Source organism: Gopherus evgoodei, chromosome 7 (genome assembly GCF_007399415.2).
Source record: "Gopherus evgoodei ecotype Sinaloan lineage chromosome 7, rGopEvg1_v1.p, whole genome shotgun sequence".
NCBI classification, from domain to species: Eukaryota; Metazoa; Chordata; order Testudines; family Testudinidae; genus Gopherus; species Gopherus evgoodei.
Genome location: NC_044328.1, coordinates 100,673,443 through 100,687,937, shown reverse-complemented (window position 1 = coordinate 100,687,937; position 14,495 = coordinate 100,673,443). Strand labels below are relative to the sequence as shown.

Genomic DNA, 14,495 nt, shown 5'->3' with positions numbered 1-14,495 from the left:
TAAGCCAGTTCTCACCTGAAGTTGTTCCAGTCCCTACTGGAAGATAGAGACAAGTTAATAATGTGAGGGAAAAGAGATACAGACCAATCTCCCACAATGCACCTTGCCACATAGTGCCCCAAAGGGCACTAGGGTGGTCACATCCAAACCCCATGCGGGGAGAAGAGAGAAAAGTTTGTAGTGGGCATCTGGGACTGGTCCATATGCACCATGCAGCAGAGTCCATACTGGGTGGCAAAGGGTACCCTAAGATGGTTTCCTGAGAAGGAAATGTAGGCATTGGAGTGGTCTGTATTAGGGAGATCCCACAGTGGGTAGAAAGGAGGTGGGTTTGTATGCGACAGCTGGGACTGGTCCAGATAGAGCAATACAGCACTGGAGATACACAGGCAAGCCCAACTCAGTCCCCTGGAGATGTCAGGACCCCTAATATGGACTAGTCTGAGGAGATACAGCTCACTTCCTGACACAGTCTGGTCCATATGGCATGATACAGGCTAGTCCTCAAAAGAAGCATGGACTAGTCTGAAAGCCTGGTATTCCAGAGGAACCCCAATTCAGCCCCTGTCAGGGACTGTCCCATATAGGACAATACAATCCAGTCCACACATGAGTGTGGAGGCCTCTGACTGGTTTGTAATGAGGAGAGGAGCAGATCCATAAGGGTGATAATCCAGGCCAGTCCCCAAGAAAGGTCCACTGGTACACATGTGGCAATTCAGCCCAGTCCATACAGGGATGACAAGAGAAGAAGGGACAAGTCCATATGAAGCCATACAACCTAGTATATGCCAGGAACAGGGGAGCCCAGTCCAGTCCTTGACAGGTGTGTTCATACAGCCTGGTTCAGGGGTGGGGGAGGGAGAAGACTGGACCAAACAAGGAGGAGGGAGAGTCCAACACTAGTGCATATGAAGGGATACAGCCTAACCCATATGGGGAAGAGAGGGAGGAGCTGGCCCATACCATCCAATAAAGCCCAGTGTATACAGGATGAGGAGCAACCGGAATATGCAGTGAGAAAAGGCCTAGCCCTGGTCCATATGGGACCATACAACTTGGTCCATCGGGAAGGAGCAGGAGATGGTTCATACGGGAGGGAGCCCAGCCCTAGTCAATTCAGGGGATGGAGAGCGTTCATCCCTGGTCTATGCAGGAGGGGAGGAGAGGCTGGTCCAAATTCTGGAGGTGCAGCCCTGATCCATACAAGACAATAAAGCCCAGTCCATAGGTGAAGGAACTAGTTCATATGCAGGGATAGTCCATATAGAGAGAGTAAGGGCTGATTCATATGCAAGGGGAGGGGGTGTCCAGCCCTGGTCCCTGCGGGGCGAGGCTGCTCCGTACAGGGGAAAGGGGCTACAGCTCCAGTCCATACAGGACAGAGGGGCTGGTCCTTACGAGGGAGAAGGGGTCCAGCCCTGGTCGATGCAGGGGGAAGGGGTGTCCAGCCCTGGCCGATGCGGGGAGAGGGGATGGTCCATATGGCGGTGCCGGGGCCCCAGCCCTCCCTGTCCCAGCGGGTCCCTCTTACCCCGCGGCACGCCGCCACTTGCTCCCCAGCTGTCAGGTACCAGCCACCGCAACTTCCTCAGGCACCTCCGCCCCCTCGAACCCTGCCCCGCCCACCTGGCTTCTCATTGGCTGTTCCTTTAGAAAGCCACCGCCCATTGGTCGCTTTTGCCACACCCCCATCTCCCCTCGGTCGCGCCCCCAGAGCCCGATCTGTGGCCGAGCAGACCTGTCACTCACCGGTTCAAGCCTGGCGCCATCCCGCCCCCCGTGCCTTGACCACCTCTCTATTGGCCGCCCCTGAGATCTGATGCCTGGCATTGGCCAGCATCTCTCATTCATTTTTTCTATTGGACAAAGTACTTGTCAATCGGCGTCCCAGAGCCCCGCCTAAAGGGGGGAGTGGCTGCACCCTAGTGAACCCGCCCCCATCTAGGAACGGACATTGGCTGGCCGACTAAGACCTCTCCTGCCGCGATTGGTTGGAGGAAGGAAGGGGCGGGCCCCAAAGTAGTGGGCGTGACCGAGTGACTCATTCAGCCAGCCAGGCAGGGGACACGTGACTGTAACACTATGCGGGGGTGGGCCCTCCAGCCGGGAAGGTGAGCCGCGTGCTGGACGAGTGTGGGGACAGTGCCTGGGCGCTGCATGGGGACGGGGACCCTGCCTGAGGCTGCACACGGGCTGGGGTGGGACAATCCCACTCCCCAGGGTCTGTAACAGCCGAACAGCGAGCGGCGTCAGGCGGCGGGGCAGGACTGTGTCCCCAGCACCGCCCCACTCACATACCCTGAGCTGCCTTCTCGGGCTTGCAACTCTGCCTTGCAGGGCCCCATCAGCAGCGCAGGGCTCCATCGCTCTGGGGACGGTGAAGTGGCTCCTGGGAAGCAGGCAAGAAAACCCAAAGTGACCTCCCTCATATAATCAGGCCAGGGGAGAACTCTCAGACTCTGAGCCCAGGGAATCCACCTTCACTGTGCCTAGCGTAGGGCTTCTACCGCAGAGGACTTGTTCTGATTCCATCCACCTGCATTTCTCTGTCCCAACCCCCCCTCCCAAAAACCTGCCTCTCTCTCTCTCTCACACACGTGTCCTTAGAAGCAAGTCCCTGCTAATGAGCCCTTCTGCTGCAAGGTGACAGGGAGGTGACAAGTGGATGGCGTTATTGGTAGCTGCTCCTCCACACATCATAATCCTAGAGTGGGTGATGGAAATGAACCAGCAAGTAGAAAAGAGACAGGGGATGCTGAGGGGATCATCCCAGGGAGCAATCCCTGATGAGAGCACTGTAGCTGTGCAAATACGTACATCATTTATGTGCCCGTTTTCTGCAGCACTGCAGTTCATGCTTTTACAGATCCTCCCTGAAAGGTATTAGCATGGCATAGTCCTCTCTCTTTAGGCAGGTTGAGCTCATCAGGGCTTGCAAAGCTAATGGGAGTCAAGGCCTACAGAACACCCTACTACTGCAGGAAACGGAGGATCAGGGCTCAGCACAAGACACTCACCCTTGAAAGACTGCTGACCCCAGCATGGTACTAGGGTAGGGTGACCAGACAGCAAATGTGAAAAATCAGGCCAGAGGATGGAGGGTAATAGGAGCCTATATAAGAAAAAGACCACAAAATCAGTACTGTCCCTATAAAATCAGGACATCTGGTCACCCTATGCTAGGGGTTGCTGTGGGGCAGTGAGCTCAGCAAAGGACACGCTCCCCGTGCAGTCAGTGCAGATGCCTATGTCCCAATGCAGCAGTAGAGGGCGCCGTGCACTTTATAATGCTGCATTTTGGAGAGGGACTTAGGGCTTGTCTACATCAGAAAGTTGCAGCGCTGGTGAGGGAGTTACAGCGCTGCAACTTTGAAGGTGTACACATCTGCAGGGCACCACCAGCGCTGCAACTCCCTGTTTGCAGCGCTGGCCGTACTCCCGTTTTGTCTCGGGTGTAGAGGATCCAGCGCTGGTGATCCAGCGCTGGTAATCCAATGTAGACAGTTACCAGCGCTTTTCTTGACCTCCGTGGAAGGAGGAAGCCTCTGGTAATCAAGCTGGTTTCCTTTCCCGGTTTGCTCTCTCGGTCCCGGAGCCACCCAGCAAACCGCAGGGAAGGAGACCTGCTTGCTCGGGGTTCCGGGACCGAGAGAGCAAACCGCGGCGAAGCTGGTTTCCTTTCCCGGTTTGCTCTCTCGGTCCCGGAGCCAGCCAGCAAACCGCAGGGAAGGAGACCTGCTTGCTCGGGGTTCCGGGACCGAGAGAGCAAACCGCGGCGTTCCCGGTTTGCTCTCTCGGTCCCGGAACCCCGAGCAAGCAGGTCTCCTTCCCTGCGGTTTGCTGGCTGGCTCCGGGACCGAGAGAGCAAACCGCGGCGTTCCCGGTTTGCTCTCTCGGTCCCGGAACCCCGAGCAAGCAGGTCTCCTTCCCTGCGGTTTGCTGGCTGGCTCCGGGACCGAGAGAGCAAACCGGGAAAGGAAACCAGCTTCGCCGCGGTTTGCTCTCTCGGTCCCGGAACCCCGAGCAAGCAGGTCTCCTTCCCTGCGGTTTGCTGGCTGGCTCCGGGACCGAGAGAGCAAACCGCGGCGTTCCCGGTTTGCTCTCTCGGTCCCGGAACCCCGAGCAAGCAGGTCTCCTTCCCTGCGGTTTGCTGGCTGGCTCCGGGACCGAGAGAGCAAACCGCGGCGTTCCCGGTTTGCTCTCTCGGTCCCGGAACCCCGAGCAAGCAGGTCTCCTTCCCTGCGGTTTGCTGGCTGGCTCCGGGACCGAGAGAGCAAACCGCGGCGAAGCTGGTTTCCTTTCCCGGTTTGCTCTCTCGTCCCGGAACCCCCCTTGAAGCCGCCCAACAGCGCTGCAGTGTGGCCACATCTAACACCACTTGCAGCGCTGGTTGCTGTAAGTGTGGCCACTCTGCAGCGCTGGCCCTATACAGCTGTACTAATACAGCTGTAACAACCAGCGCTGCAAAATTTTAGATGTAGACATGGCCATAGAGCCAAGCTTTTTCTGTTCCAGGGCTTGTCTACATCAGAAAGTTGCAGCGCTGGTGAGGGAGTTACAGCGCTGCAACTTTGAAGGTGTACACATCTGCAGGGCACCACCAGCGCTGCAACTCCCTGTTTGCAGCGCTGGCCGTACTCCCGTTTTGTCTCGGGTGTAGAGGATCCAGCGCTGGTGATCCAGCGCTGGTAATCCAATGTAGACAGTTACCAGCGCTTTTCTTGACCTCCGTGGAAGGAGGAAGCCTCTGGTAATCAAGCTGGTTTCCTTTCCCGGTTTGCTCTCTCGGTCCCGGAGCCACCCAGCAAACCGCAGGGAAGGAGACCTGCTTGCTCGGGGTTCCGGGACCGAGAGAGCAAACCGGGAACGCCGCGGTTTGCTCTCTCGGTCCCGGAGCCAGCCAGCAAACCGCAGGGAAGGAGACCTGCTTGCTCGGGGTTCCGGGACCGAGAGAGCAAACCGGGAAAGGAAACCAGCTTCGCCGCGGTTTGCTCTCTCGGTCCCGGAACCCCGAGCAAGCAGGTCTCCTTCCCTGCGGTTTGCTGGCTGGCTCCGGGACCGAGAGAGCAAACCGCGGCGTTCCCGGTTTGCTCTCTCGGTCCCGGAACCCCGAGCAAGCAGGTCTCCTTCCCTGCGGTTTGCTGGCTGGCTCCGGGACCGAGAGAGCAAACCGCGGCGTTCCCGGTTTGCTCTCTCGGTCCCGGAACCCCGAGCAAGCAGGTCTCCTTCCCTGCGGTTTGCTGGCTGGCTCCGGGACCGAGAGAGCAAACCGCGGGGAAGCTGGTTTCCTTTCCCGGTTTGCTCTCTCGTCCCGGAACCCCCCTTGAAGCCGCCCAACAGCGCTGCAGTGTGGCCACATCTAACACCACTTGCAGCGCTGGTTGCTGTAAGTGTGGCCACTCTGCAGCGCTGGCCCTATACAGCTGTACTAATACAGCTGTAACAACCAGCGCTGCAAAATTTTAGATGTAGACATGTAGCCCCAGAGGTCACTACAGTTAAACACCAGAAAGAGAAGCTCTGATCTCTCCAGCAGCCTCTGTGGGTCAGGGCTCCCTTTCCACACCTTTGCTGCTCCCCTATTCAGCACCATCGCAGATCTGATTCTCTACTGAATTTACAAACACTCAGGAGTCACACACAAGGAGCAGCAGCGTGGGGACAGGGCTGCATCAAATCACTTTAGGGGGTAGTTGCTTTCCCAGAGGGACCATTTATTCAGGATTCAAGATGTTATCCCCCTATGAGTCTTAGATGCGAACAAGAGAGACTGGTTTCCACTGCCGCTACACCCATGATCAGGGCCGGCTCCAGGCCCCAGCGTGCCAAGCGCATACTTGGGGTGGCATGCTGCAGGGGGCGCTCTGCCGGTTGCCGGGAGGGCGGCAGGCAGCTCCAGTGGACCTCCCGCAGGCGTCCCTGTGGAGAGTCTGCTGGTCCCACGGCTCCAGTGGAGCATCCGCCGGAGCTGCAGGACCGGCGAGCGGCAGAGCGCCCCCTGCTGTGTGCCGCCATGCTTGGGACAGAGAAATGGCTAGAGCCGGCCCTGCCCATGATGCAAGCACTGGAGCAGATTTAATCCTTGGTAGGTACTGTATATTACAGCATCATAACAGGCACCGTACAGACAGCCCCAGCTGAGATCAGGTCCTGTGTTGCACAGACCCCAGCTGAGATCAAGGTCCTTGTTGACCAGGCACTGTACAGAGCCTACCTGCAACAGGGGTCCCTGTCATGCTGGGAGCTGCATGACTCTCAGCCAGGATCAGGGCCCCCCCATCATGCCAGGTGCTGCACAGACTCATGCTCCCTGCCCCACAGAGCTCAGTCTAAATAGACAAAGGGTGAGAGGAGAAACAGGTGCAACATAAGGAAGGGCCTTGCTCATAGTCACCCAGCAGGTTAGTGGCAGAGGTGGGAATAGAACCCATGTGTCCTGAGTCCTAGCCATTGGGGCAACTGTGCTGCTGCTGTCCTTGGGAGCCAGGTTGCAGGAAGCGAGGGTAGCAGCTTCTTGATCTCTCCCTCTGTGCTGCTAATTTTAGCAACATATCAATGCTAAAACAACTCTGGGCATGTGCCCATAGACTCTGATGTATGTTGGGGGAGGGAAGCCACAGGGGCTTATGAGGGTCTTGCCAGTCATGTACCTGGGATCAGCTGAGGACTGAGGTATGAGAGCAATAGGATACAAGGAGCAGCTGGGATCTTAGTGCAGTGGAAGCCCAGGCCCTAGTCAAACTGCTTTGCCAGCAGATAGAGGGGGGGAAGTGGTTTGAGTGGGTGGCAGCAGGCTCATGGTCCATTCCCCACAGGGACCCTGTGACAGGCTAGTCCCCATGGCCCATGAGCTCACAGTCAGCTGGGTCTGTGTCAGAGGACCAGCCCCATCCCACACAGTCACCAGGCCCCCATTTCCCCCCTCACAGGCTAGACTCACAGGCAGTGACACAACTAGCTTCCTTTAGGCAGCTGGCTCCCCCTCCCCCAGCCTGGAGTTGACCTGGTACCCATTTCTCCCTGCTCCCCCAGGGGAAGGAGCATCCCCTTCAGGCTAGTTCTCTTCCCAGGGGTGCAGCAGCATCCCTCAGGGCTCTAATATTTACCCTCTGAGCTCCCCAATCTCTCTCAGTTCCTCCTGAGGGAAGAGTGAGGGGGATGTGAGAGCAGCAGAGATAGGAGCAGCTAGGAAACCAGGGCTAAGAGATGTTGGAACTGGGAGAGACAAGGCTCTGCAGTTACACAGCCTCATAGATGCCCTTTACTCTGTAGCTTTACCATTTTGTTTCACATCCCTCCCTCAGGACGGGGCCAACCCCAGCAACAGCTGCTCTGAGCCTTCCTGCACCAAACTTTAAGCACTCAAACAAAGGGTTAACCCAGGAGGGCAAAAGTCTGAAAGTTTTGAGGGGAGGTTTGGTTCTGGACTCCAGATTTTCTTCCTAGCTCAGGCAGGGTCTGCTTATAGCACCTAGCTCTTACCCAGCACTTTCAAAGCACTTTCCAGAGGCTGCCAGTATAATTACCCCTATGTGACAGACAGGGAAGCCAAGACACCGAGAGGGGACATGACTTGCCCAAGGTCACCGGGGTGGCACCCAGGAGCCCCAGTCAGACACAAGGACCCCATGTGCCAGGCACTGCCTAGATCTTGCCAGAGCAGCCAGCTGCAGCGATAAGGCATCATGATCCAGGCTGGGGGGCTCTAAGCTGCTAACACTGTTCCTGCTCTCTGCCCCGTAGACCTTCATTGACTGTGCTGCTACAGCAGCAACATTTGACCCCACAGGGCAACGTGGAGGGACTTTGATGAGTAGCAGCATCTACCTTTGACCTCATGGCTGAGATTTGCTGGGCAGTGGGAGGGAGAGAAGAGAACTTTGTGATAAGGCAGCCAGACCAGGGACCTTTGGCCTGTGGGACTGGAAGGGAAAGGGGAATTTCCATAAGAGGCCTGATTGGATGTGGTGGCACCCACAGGTGCCACACCCACCCCAATGGGTGAATCAGCCAGAGCAAAAAAGGGAAGCTAGAGCCACTTGCCCTTGGGGATATGGCCAGGATAGGAGCATCTGGCCTCTGCGAGTCAACAGGGACAGGATCAGACTCTGTGTCAGCTCTGGATCAGGCCACCCCCACTCCAGAGATGGCCCATGGCAGGAGCTTCCAGAGAGCGTACTCCCTCCGCACCCCCAAATCCTCCAGCCTCCTGGATTCCACCTACAGCCAGCTGGAGGAGAAGACAGAGAACTCGGACAAGGCTAAGCAGAGGGCAAAGAGGAGAGCTGTGAGCCTGAGGGGGTGGAAGAGTGGGATGGAAGAGTCCCCAGCTGAGAGGACCCCCACCCCAGGGGAGATGCCTCACTCATTAACCCTCGATGATGGGGAGCTGCTAATCGGCAAGGCTCAGAGCAAGGGCTCTCACAGGATGAAGCAGTGCAAGAAGGTAACAGCTTGGAAACCTAGGGGGTGACATGGGATGGGTTTGGGGGTTGCACTGATGGGAGCCCCACAATGTCTTCCTTGCCTTCCCACCAACCCCATTCCAGCCTAGATTTTTCCCAGCAGCCCTTAGGGGTTTCCATTCCTTCAGATGCCCCTCCCAATCTCCTCCACTGGTGGCCTTTTCTGCCCCTTACTTCCCCCCCCAACCCAGTTATCCCCTGTACCCCTCTCCAATATCTTGTCCCAGCCTCTCTGATCCAGTAAGGTCATGACCCTTTCTGCCTTTACAAACCCCCAGCTCCACTCTTCTCTCAGTGGCATTTCCCACCCACACACCAGGGAAGTTACTGTGTCCACCCCACTCCCTGTCCCTGCCAGACTCTCCCCTCTCATCTCCAGCAGTGCTATTTTCTACCCCTCACCTCAAAGCATGCTAAATTTTTTTTTTACTGCTGTCTCATGGTTGGTGGCAGAGGAATCTGCAAGCCCTCACCCCATAGAAGGCTGCTAATGGTTTATGCTAGGGTTTGGTTTCTAAAGCGTGAATACATGGCAGCTGATGATGCAAGTGTGTAACAGGCATGAGGTTATAAACCCTGCCAGGAGACAGCATTATACATTGTTATAAGCCTTTTGATCTGTCAGGCTCTAACGATTTATTTAGACCTCTGTGAACCCTGCATCCATGGAGGGAGAAAGTGACCCAGTGCTCTGAGTGTTAGCCTGCAACTCAGACTGCAGTAAATTCCCTGGTCCACCACCCAACTTAGACAAGTTTTAGTTTTACACTTGGGGAAACTGAGTCAGGCACAGATGACAGTAGCCTTGCAAGCATTGTTGTGAAGATAGCTACACTAAGGGTTGAGAGGCCCTCAGGTAACAGTGGTGTGAGATGGTCTCCCCCCACTCTGGGGCCAGATCAGAGCCAGCACCCCTAGAGGAGAAGGTCTATTCCTCCCTCTTGCCAACCTGGTTCCCTCCCTGAATGGAAGCCAGCACCTGCTAGAGAGGGAAGGCCCCATATCCCACTCCCTGCCCCCACAAGCCAGACAGTGGGGGGTGCTGTTAAGCCTTTGGAAGTGGGAAGATTTGTCCTACTTTAGGGGAAGGGGGGGGAAGAGAAGGAGAGAAAAATAGCCTTCTAAGCAGGACTGGGTAGGAAGTGGTGGTCCCATCCTATGGGAATTTGATATTTCAAAAGCTCTTCCCCACCCCCAAACCAGGAAGTTGGTGAACCCAAATGAAGAGTTTTGAGTCAGATCCATTGAAACAAAACATTTCAGTATTAAAGTCTAAATGAAGTTAAATTTCAAACAAAAAATGGCTTCAAACCAAGATATCAGACATTTGTTTAACAAATGTTAAGACAGGACATTCCAGGCCCCTCCTCCCCCACTGTTTTATCATCAAGCCAGGAAATTAATCAAACTGCCCCTTTTCACAAACAACAGAGTTAGTTTCAATTAATCAGCATTTTTTTGGCCAAGAATGTTTTGTTGACTGGCTCCCAAGCATTTGTAACAGGCCCCCGTTATCAGAGTGCAGCCCGCTAAGAGTTCAAGTTGAGACTTGCTTTCTTCTTGACATACTGTTTTTGTAAATCCTCAAAAATCCATCAGCTGACTCAAATTGTCTTGAAAAACTGCCATGCCTCATGGGGACCTTGGCTAGAATTAGCAGTACAGCTATGGGCTTTTTGAACAGGGATTTACAAGATAGAGCCCCCCTAAGATCTCACATGGTGCATAAACCTTCTGGTTCTTATTAGGGAGTGTTTTGATCACATTAATGCCTAGGAATCCCCTCCCCCCCAATCTCTCACACCCCCCTCACTAGCTGTGTTGGGGTAGCAGCTACAGACCAGGGCCCCATTGGCCCTAAATGCCATACTAACCTAGAACCAAGCAGCAGTCACTGCCCTGAGGTGCTTACAGTCCCAGTAAGCATGGCATCTAGGCCTCTTGGAGGTTTAAAAGCTTAGTTATCACAAAGCCACAGGGAGCCAGGCCCCCCCATCAGCCTCAAGATGGGCAATAGCTTAGGGATCAGCCTCTGCTCATGGGACATTTGGTATTATAACAGGGCAGGAAGCTCAAAGGTGGAAACAGGCTGTAACCCAGGGGTAGGCAACCTATGGCACATGAGCTGATTTTCAGTGGCACTCGCACTGCTTGGGTCCTGGACATTGGTGGGTGGGGGGATGCTCTGCATTTTAATTTAAATTTTACATGAAGCTTCTTAAACATTTTAAAAATGTCATTTACTTTACATACAATAGTTTATATCCTAGACTTTTAGAAAAAGACCTTCTAAAAACATTAAAATGTATGACTGGCACACAAAACCTTAAATTAGAGTGAATAAATGACAACTCAGCACAGCATGTCTGAAAGGTTGCTGACCCCTGCTATCACCCAACTTCTGCTGGGCTGAGCACCCCCTAAAGGGGAAAAGGGCCACAGTCCCAAACCTGCTTCCCCTTCAGGTACATAAAAGGTCAAGGCCTCCTCACAGCCAGGTCCTGCCAATCACACCACAGACACTTGCAGTCACAAGCCACCTTTGCTGAGGGCTCGTTTAGTTACATACAAGCACTAGACCCACCCCACCATAGTCTTAAATATAGGTCCAGATGTCTCTGTTTATAGGTTTTCCCAGGGCTCTCCTCCTTCACCATCCAGCTAGATCCTTCCCCCATCTTACAGGCCCCACAGATTCCCCAGGGTTCCCCCAAAAATGAAGTTTAAACAGTCTTCCCAGTTGTGGGGTTACTCACCAGTCCCAGGTATTTAGTGCCCACCCCATTGGGCTCCTATCTGTAATCCCACCTTGGACTTCCCCAGGATCCTGTCCCTTAGCCTTGACAGGAGCCTCCTGGGCCAGTCCCCTGAGCCTTTCATTTTGCAGTAGCACATCTCTGTGCCCCCTGCCAGCAATCACCCAGTAGTTTACCCCTGTGTCCCTCATCTAGGGATTCTAGCAGCCACAGCTTCCAGCTAACCCAAGTTAGACCTGCAGAGAGCATTTTATGAGAAGCTCCCAGCCCTTCCTCAGCTGGGATTGATTGATTGAAGTGGCCCCAGGTGGAATTAGGTGAGCTGCTAAACAGTCCCTGCTTGGAAGCAACTAATTAGTCACTGGGGACTGCGCTCATTCCCTCTTAAAGGGCCTAGCACCCTGTGACAGGCTGGATTGGAGCCTTTCCCTAGAGGGAAATTGGGTGACCTGACAGCAAGTGTGAAAAATCGGGATGTGCGTGGGGGGATAATAGGAGCCTGTATAAGAAAAAGACCCAAAAATCAGGACTGTCCCTATAAAATCAGGACATCTGGTCACCCTAGAGGGAAAGGTCCTATATCCCACCCCCTGCCCCAGCCAGTCCCCCTGCCCTGGGGTCAGATGGGAGCCAGCATACCCATTCCCAACACCCTAAGCCAGCCAGTCCCCTGGCTTGGTGGGCACCACTTCCTCTAGCCTGTCTTCATAGAAACAATTTGCAGCTCAGCCAGGGGAAATCTCGGCCTACAGCCTGCTGGAATCCCAGCTGTGACTTTGTCGCCAGCTTCCAGGGGGCAGCCCCCAGGCCAGCCCCACCTGATACCTGCTATCATGGCCATTGCACCTGCCTTGGGGCGGGGTTGGGTGGAGGGGAAGGCAAATCATGGAGGAGTCCCATCAGAGCACACCCTTCCTTGGCCTTTCACCCCATTCTCTACCCTCCAGCAGGTGGACCAAGCCCTCCGCAGAGGCTGGGAGACCTTCGTGGCTAACCTGTACAGCGTGACGCTGAGCCGCCCGGCTCCCCCCTCCAAGGCCGCCCCGTCACTGATGAGAACATGTTGAGGAACCAGAAGAAGAGACAATGACTCTGGGTGGCTGGGCCACTCCCAGAGACATGAACTTCCTAGAGCAGCATTAGCCACTGATCTGGCTGTGTTGGGGACAGGGTGCTTTTTTATAACGACTGGAGATGGGCCTGGGCCACCCATCCAGATCCAGATCAATATATACCTCTCTGTCTGCCCTCATATACACTTAGCTATCCATTCCCACAGACACCCCTCTATCTGTCCCCACATACACCTATCCATTCATCCATCCCCCCAGACACCCATCTGGCTATCCCCATATACAACCTATTTATCCATACATACCCCTCTATATATCCCCCTATGCACCTATCCATCTCCATAGACACCTGTTCCGTTTGCCTATCCCCACATAGATCTATCCATCCATCCCCGTACACCTCTATCTATCGATACATCTCTATCTACCTGCACATGCATCCTCCTCCTTACTCTCATACACACTTGTCTCTCTAAGTTTCTCTCCCATGGTCCAGGCTGGCTGGGATCCAAGTTCCCAGCCTGGCCCCCTCACTGGTAACAGAAATCTCAGCTCCGACTATGTTTCTCCAGATAGGTCTCCGTCCAAACCCGTAACCATCGGTGCTACTCCCCAGCCCTTGCTGCTGCTCACCTAGCCGCAGCTGTAATGCCCGGGCACCATTTCCCTGCATGTCAGCAACCACGGGGCCAGGGTGTGCCAGCTGCACTGTAAATAGTCTCCAAGTCACAAGGATTCCTATTATTAATCCCACCCTCAGTAACCTGCCCTAACACAGCAATCCAACCTAGTGGGCCCCACCCTATGAGCATGGCGCTAAGGGACTCAGACTGTCTCTTGCTTGGGGAGGGAAGGGGAGCGGAAGGGAACCAAGTGATTTTTCAGAGCGGTTGATTTTTCACTAGGCAGAGCCACAGGGGCTCCTTAGTAGCCCCCCTTCCCAGTGTGGGTACATCTCAGGCACAGGGGCATCAAACTGGCTACTGCTGGGTGGGGCCAGACATGCCTGCGAAAGGAGCATCTGGGGTTCCCTTGGAAAGCCAGAGGGTGCTGGGGGAGGGGCACAGTGCCAGCCTCATAGGATGCCACACCCACAGCAGGCAGTGCCAGGCCCAGAGAGGCCCTGCCCAATGCAGACAAGACAAAGGGTGCCTGATGTCAAGCAAAGTAGTGATTCTGGAACCTGTCCGGCCACCCCATCCCCAGGCCCACACACTTCGGAGCCTTGGGGGTCAAATGCTCTCGCTAGGAGGGAGGGGACACAAGTCGCCCCCTGGCAGATTTTCAGCAACAGGGACCAAACTAGTACCTTCTGGATCTAAATGCATGAGCCTCTCCTGCCTAAGCCAAAAGCCAGGGCTCTGCCAGGTCCTCAACCTGTGTATATGGCCCAGCCGCCACTAGAGAGGGACAAAGCACCATGCTGAGTGCCCCAGCAGTCTGGGGCCCTGGTGGAATGAAGGGTTGCCATGTTTTCAGCATTGTATGAATGGTCCTTGTAACCTGATGTGCTGCACGCCTTGCGCTAATAAACCCTGAAACCCCACCACGGCACCTGAACCTGCTTTCATTGCCATCCCAGACATGGAGCCCCTTCTGCCATGAACTAGGCTAGAGGGATGGGGCATCACCACTGTCCAACCGAAATCCCACACGCACTGAGCCACGGGCCCTAAGGAGGCAGAATGCTCTGGGCACAAGCCACATGATCAGGAGCCAGGACTCCTGGGTTCTCTGCTTGGATGTAGGAGAGAAGTGGTGTCCAATGGTTAGAGCAGGGAAGCTGCAAGTCAGAACTCTTAGGTTTTATTTCAGAGTGTGGGGGGGGCCTAGTGGATACAAGCAGGAATTGTAGGCCAGGACACCTGGGTTCCATCCCTGGGCTTAGCAAGGGAGTGGGGTCTGGTGATTAGAGTGGAGAAACTGGGAGTCAGGACTCCTGGGTTAGGTTCCTGAATCTAAGAGAGGATGGGGTCTAGCAATAAGAAAAAGGAATTGGAAGGCAGGACTCCCAGCTTCCCTTCCCATTTGCCCTCGCATTGGAGAAAGTCCGGAGAAGAGCAACAAAAATTATTAAAGGTCTAGAAAACATGACCTATGAGGGAAGATTGAAAGAATTGGGTTTGTTTAGTCTGGAGAAGACTGAGAGGGGCCATGATAACAGTTTTCAGGTACATAAAAGATTGTTACAAGGAGGA

The 14,495-nt window shown here is 54.8% G+C and overlaps 2 protein-coding genes across 4 annotated transcripts in view; one reads left to right on the top strand and one right to left on the bottom strand.

Moving 5' to 3' along the window:
* PC (pyruvate carboxylase) overlaps nucleotides 1-1,601 on the bottom strand; it is a 239,134-nt gene extending 237,533 nt beyond the window's left edge. For 2 of the 3 annotated variants that reach the window (XM_030568620.1, XM_030568617.1), the window contains exon 1: nucleotides 1,535-1,601. The gene's annotated coding sequence lies outside the window, so the exon portion shown is untranslated. The remainder of the gene's footprint in view (nucleotides 1-1,534) is intronic. The other variant, XM_030568618.1, reaches the window with a different exon arrangement.
* Nucleotides 1,602-8,044: 6,443 nt separating this feature from the next.
* Nucleotides 8,045-14,370, top strand: C7H11orf86 (chromosome 7 C11orf86 homolog). The gene is made up of 2 exons (XM_030568671.1): nucleotides 8,045-8,449; nucleotides 12,172-14,370. The coding sequence occupies exons 1-2, from the start codon at nucleotides 8,057-8,059 to the stop codon at nucleotides 12,289-12,291; spliced, it is 513 nt and encodes a 170-aa protein (XP_030424531.1). The 5' UTR covers nucleotides 8,045-8,056; the 3' UTR covers nucleotides 12,292-14,370.
* Nucleotides 14,371-14,495: the final 125 nt, after the last annotated feature.

Coding starts and splice junctions, on each gene's coding strand:
- C7H11orf86 (XM_030568671.1), top strand. CDS start 8,057: ATGGCCAGGATAGGAGCATCTGGCCTCTGCGAGTCAACAGGGACAGGA. Junction 8,450..12,171: donor GGATGAAGCAGTGCAAGAAG/GTAACAGCTTGG, acceptor TCTACCCTCCAG/CAGGTGGACCAAGCCCTCCG.